The sequence below is a fragment of the Acanthisitta chloris genome, unplaced genomic scaffold, assembly GCF_000695815.1.
Source record: "Acanthisitta chloris isolate BGI_N310 unplaced genomic scaffold, ASM69581v1 scaffold36408, whole genome shotgun sequence".
Lineage (NCBI taxonomy): Eukaryota > Metazoa > Chordata > Aves > Passeriformes > Acanthisittidae > Acanthisitta > Acanthisitta chloris.
The window spans coordinates 1-5,535 of record NW_008689260.1 but is presented as its reverse complement, the minus strand read 5'-3'; the positions used below and the strand labels follow the sequence as shown (position 1 = coordinate 5,535).

At 58.7% G+C, this 5,535-nt stretch overlaps 1 protein-coding gene across 1 annotated transcript in view; it reads right to left on the bottom strand.

The window, feature by feature from the left end:
- LOC103808556 (septin-5-like) overlaps window positions 1–5,389 on the bottom strand; it is a gene marked incomplete at both ends in the record, with an annotated part of 7,670 nt that extends 2,281 nt beyond the window's left edge. The window contains 10 exons of the mRNA XM_009081347.1: window positions 753–915; window positions 1,059–1,155; window positions 2,188–2,289; window positions 2,587–2,704; window positions 2,791–2,925; window positions 3,109–3,232; window positions 4,052–4,138; window positions 4,259–4,352; window positions 4,720–5,019; window positions 5,267–5,389. Coding sequence (XP_009079595.1) covers window positions 753–915; window positions 1,059–1,155; window positions 2,188–2,289; window positions 2,587–2,704; window positions 2,791–2,925; window positions 3,109–3,232; window positions 4,052–4,138; window positions 4,259–4,352; window positions 4,720–5,019; window positions 5,267–5,389 — 1,343 coding nt within the window. The remainder of the gene's footprint in view (window positions 1–752; window positions 916–1,058; window positions 1,156–2,187; window positions 2,290–2,586; window positions 2,705–2,790; window positions 2,926–3,108; window positions 3,233–4,051; window positions 4,139–4,258; window positions 4,353–4,719; window positions 5,020–5,266) is intronic.
- Between the last annotated feature and the right edge of the window lie 146 nt (window positions 5,390–5,535).

Below are 5,535 nucleotides of genomic sequence, written 5' to 3'. Positions count from 1 at the left end.
CGGGCCCTGGAGCCTTCAGGGATACAGGATCCTTCCTCACTGATGGAGCATCCCCTCCAACAACCCACCCCAGGGGGGATACAGGGTCTTCCTCACTGCTGGAGCATCTCACCCCAGGAGGATGCAGGATTCTCCTCATTGCTGAAGCATCCCTGAGACATACCCAGCTCAGGGGAGGACACAGAGTTCCCCTTGCTGCTAGAGCACACACCCAACCCCATCCCTGAGGGCACATAGTGTCCCCCCTCACTACTGGAACATCCCCCCCAAGCCAGCCCTAGCCCTGAGGAGATGCAGGTCCCCCTTCCTACCAGAGCATCCCCTCAGATAGCTCTGGGGGACATATGGTCCCCCTTGTTGCTGGAGTATTCCCTGCTACGATTGTCCCCCATAGTTGGGTCTTACTCCAGCAACAAGGGGGACACTATTCTCTGCTAAGATAGACTCAGCCCTGGGGGACAGAGTGTCCCTCTTGTTGCTGTAGTATCCCCCACTAAGACAGACCCAAGCTGGGGGGACACAGTGTCCCCTCACTGACAGAACATCCCCTCAAGCCATCCTCACCACAGCAAGGACCTCCCACCACTACGGAGCCCACTAGGGCTCCTTACTACAGCCTTGAGGCCAGCATGGACCCACACACAACCCCAACCCCTTGAGACCACCACTTTGAGGTCCCCCCAAAGAGACCCCAGAAAAACCACTCCCTCCCAGCCCTCCCCAGGCTGATCTCCCAACTCCAGGCCCCATACTTGCGGTTCCTCTCCTTCACCACCATGCGGGTCATGCTCTGGATGCACTGTGTGCGGTAGTTCTCGTAGTGGGTCTCCCTGGTCACATCCTTGAGGTCCTGCATGTGTGTCCTCACCAGCATCGTCCGCAGCTTCACAAAGTCACAGTGGGCTGGATTCTCCACTGCAGGGGAGCCCGAGGTCAGGGGGCCACAGCCAGCCCCTACATCTTTTCAAACCTCCCTCCCAGGGCTGAGCAGCATGGAGACAAGACAATATCCCCATCCCCAAGAGGTCAAGGGGATGGTGGGGACAGCCCAGTGTTACCTTCCACAATGCCCCAGGGGTAGAGGCGCCCACGGACACGACGGCCCTTGGCCTCCACGATGGTGTTGCTGCCGATGACGGCGAAGGGGATGCTCTCCTGCAAGAGGATTCTGAGGGTTAGCAGGGTTTGGTCCTTCCTGCTATGCCCGAATCCCTCCACATGCATCTCCTCAGCTGTATCCAGCATCTGTTTGCCAAGATATCCCATGGCAGCAGTCATGGCATGGGTTTCTCCACATCAGTACAATGCCACCAAGCTGCAGGTGGCACCTGTGGGATAGTGGTGACATGTCTGGCGAGCACAGTATGTACCAGCCCCTCCATGCTAGAGAGCTTGAGTAGCCCCAGAGATTCATAACCTCGTCCCATGGCATTCCAACCCTGGGGATCCCTCCAGAGGTGAGGGAACCTGGCAGGATAAGGGGTGAGATGGTGTTATCCCCTGTGCCATGTCCTCTCTACCTACAGGATGACAAGGGCTTTGCCACACTGCCCAAGCAGGTGCATTGAGAGTAGGTGAAGAAGGGCTTTGACTTCATCCTCATGGTGGCAGGTACAGGGGGGTCGAGCCTGGCCTGGGGTGTTCTGACCCCACTCTGGATCCCAAACACCATGGAATGCAGTGTAAGGGGGTACTGGCTGCTCCCTCTCACCCTTTTCCCCATTTCCCAGGGGAATCTGGGTTGGGCAAGTCCACCCTGGTCAACAGGCTCTTCCTGATGGACATGTACAGGGACCACAAGCTGCTCAATGCTGAAGGTAAGGGGGAACAGTCACAGCCCAGATGGGGTGTTCTGGTGACTCAGAGCTCTGTGAGGCTCCCAGGTGACTGCAGCCCCTCTCTCTGCCCAGCCAGGCTTTGCCACACTGCCCAGCCAGGTGCATCAGAAGTCAGTGAAGAAGGGCTTCAACTTCACCCTCATGGTAGCAGGTACAGGGGGTTGAGCCTGGCACCTGTGGGATCTTGGTGACATATCTGGATAGGTCACTATGTATCAGCCCTTCCATGCTGGGCCTGCTGGAGATCTTGTGTGGCCCCAAAGAGTCCTACAGGTACCCCAGGATGACATGTCCTCCTGGCCACAGGGTTCTGCTCCTCCAAAGATGGAGCTGGATGAGCCAGACTCACCTTCAGCGCCTGGTCCTGCAGCTTGAACTCCTCATCCTCATCTGAGTCACACTCGGGGAACTGGTAGATGCGGATGCCATAGTGGTCGATCTCCTCCCGGATCTGGAGGCAGACAGACTCCTGAGGGCAAGGCTCCAGCCCATGGGGAGGGGGTGGGAGGCACCACACAGTGCCAATGTCCCCCAGAAGCCCCAGTCATGGACATCCCCCCAGACCCTTCAAGCTGAGCACAGGGGAGGTGCATCCTTGGTGGCCGTGGGGGCAACATGGTAGAGGATCTGCCCAACTACAGCACCGTGAGCATGAAGAATGCTGCAGGGTGTCTGGAGATGGAGAGAGCCCCCAGGGTACCCCCACCCCCTGCTAGGCTGTCTCCAGGCTGGCTCAACCTCTCCTTACCTTGTTCTTCATGCGCTCCACCTCAGTAGGGGTCAAGGTGTCAGCCTTGGCCAGCACAGGCACGATGTTCACCCGCTGGTGCAGGGCTCTCATGAACTCCACATCCAGGGGCCGGAGCCTGTGTGAGGAACCCAGTGAGCCCCATCCCACCAAGCCCCTCCCCAGCCCCACCATCCCAGCAGTGCAGGGAGGAGCTGCCTGTACCCATGGCCGAAGGGTGAGATGAAGTAGATGCAGCAGTGGACACGATTGTCCTGGATGTTTTTCCGGTTGAGGCCACTTTCATCACGGAAATACTGCTCAAACTGCTGGTCAATGTAGTCAGCCACTGGCTTCCAGCTGTGGGGACAGTGAGGTGACCATCAAGTCCTCTGTGGAACATCTGAGCTTCACATGGAGCCCCACCTTCAACATCTCCCATGGCTCAGCATCTCAGCCCAAGGAGCCACAGGCATTCCCCTCCTCAGAGCACCCACCATGGTGTGCCCACCCTGGGGAGATCCTCAGCCCCAGGGAACTCACCACTCAGTGTTGTTGACAGCATCACCAAAGCCTGGTGTGTCCACAATGGTCAGGCGTAGCTTGACTCCCTTCTCCTCGATGTCCACCACGTGCTTGGTGATCTCCACTGTCTGTGTGATGCGCTCTGTGGTGGCAGGAGACATGTCAACAAGGAGGACACCATGGGTGAGAGACAATGCATGGGACACAGGGAGATGTTGCAGATCTAGGTGGCACCACCAACCCTGGGACTGGGGTGGCTTTGCTGGACCAGCCCCAACACACACCATGGTCCATTCTAAGAGTTTGGACCATCCAACCATGGACCATCCATGCCATGATCCCCCATGGATGTACACCCACCCTTTGGTGGCTGTGCCACCACCATCCCAGGACCCCAGCTTGGGCAGCACAGGGGTCTGCTGGGGTTGGGTGTCACTGTGGGGGCATTTTGGGCTCCCTGTACCCCCATGTGTGACCCTACAGCTCCCTTCACTCCCAGGACCCCTTCTTGTCCTGCATCCCTAAGGATGCTCCTGCAGCATTGTGTGCTTTGGCTTTTGCTCCAAGCAATGGAAACAAATCAAACAAACCCCTTGAACTCCTGGAGATTTGGGCAAGTTTGGGCCATTTTCATGCAATAATTGGCTGCAGTTGAACTGGCACCATTCCCTGGACTCTGACTGTCCCCAACCTCCTGGGTTTGCTGATCCCCAACAAGCCAGGACTTGTTTTCCCTGTGGGGACAAAGCCCCTGTGGGGGGTCCCCATGCTGGGCAGGAGGGTCCCTGCTGCCTTGGAGCAGTCCTCAGTGCCAGCAGGCAGCTGGCAATGTGCCACATGTGGCTTCAGAGGAACTTGCTGGGCAGGGAGAGGGGTTCAGATCCCCTGGGAGCATCATGGGACTCTGCCACCCCCTGTGTCACCAGTTCACCCCACCTGGGCTGTGACTGTTCCCCCTTACCTTCAGCATTGAGCAGCTTGCGGTCCCTGTACATGTCCGTCAGGAAGAGACTGTTGACCAGGGTGGACTTGCCCAGTCCAGATTCCCCTGGAAAAGGGGGAAAAGGTGAGAGGGAGCAGCCAGTACCCCCCCTACACCACATTCCATGGTGTTTGGGGTCCAGAGTGGGGACAGTACCCCTCAAACCAGGCTTCACCCTCCCTGTACCTGCCACCATGAGGGTGAAGTCAAAGCCCTTCTTCACTGACTTCCGATGCACCTGGTTGGGCAGTGTGGCAAAACCCACGTACTCCTTGTCATCCTGCGGGCAGAGGGGACATGGCACAGAGGACAACACCATCCCACCCCTTATCCTGGCAGACTCCACACTCCCCGGGGGATCCCTGTGGTTGGAGTGCCACAAGATGAGGCCGTGAATCTCTGGGGCCACTTAAGCTCTCCAACAGCCCCAGCATGGAGGGGCTGGAATATCCTGTGCTCTCGACACATGTCACACCATCCCACAGGTGCCACTTGCAGCTTGGTGGCATTGTGCTGATGTGGAGAAACCCCATGACTGCTGACATCCCACCTCCAAACCCACTGTGTTAAGAGGATGGGATCATCCTCCACCATGATTCCACACACCCTGTGTGTATCCCCCCCATCCCCATGGACACATCCTGCACCTCAGAGGAGTCATAGGGATCCAGCTGCCCCCAGGGGCTCCGTGGGCGGTTGGGGCTAGGGGGTGGAGGGGCAGCAATGTGCTGCTGGAAATCCACAGGCCGAGAGCGTGAGAAGATCCTGGAGTCCCTCTCGTCTGCAGATTCCTCAGGAGGGACCCTGCCCACACTGCTCAGGGGGTGGCCAGGCTCCCGCCTGCTCTCCGGGGGCTCCACCTTCCTGGGGGTGTCAGCTGGTGGGCAATCCCGCAGGAACTGGCTCAGCTCAGCCTCATCCGAGTCTTCCTTCAGGAAACGCTTTATCTGGGGACCAAAGAATGAGGTGACACTACTGGTGGCATTGCCAGTCTAAGGTGGCACCACCCAACTCAGCATCATAGGCCTCTAAGCTGCAGCAGCTACACACATGCACCCTAAGCATGGCAGGGGTGGGAAGAGAGAGGGACACAGCCATCCCAAGGGATGGACCACCACCCTGAGGACAGTCCCAGGGACAGCCATGGGGATGGCAGTGGGGACAGCCATGGGCCTGTGCACCCCAAGTGCTTACAGCTTGTGGTGTGGGGACAGCAGCCAGCTCCTGGCACTCTGGGGGACAGGAACCTTCCCCCTGGGCACCCCGATGCTCCTTGGGGTCTTCTGGGGTAGTCAGGACCCCCATGTACCCCATGGCCTGCCAGGAGGATGAGGAGGGGGTGGCAGGGAGGAGGGAGAGACACCAAGAAGCGATGAGAGCAGTGGCAGGGGAGCTGGCAGTGTGGCCAGAGGGGAGGCAGATGGGGGCAAGGGGCTGCCTGTGCCCCCCACTTGCCTGTGCCC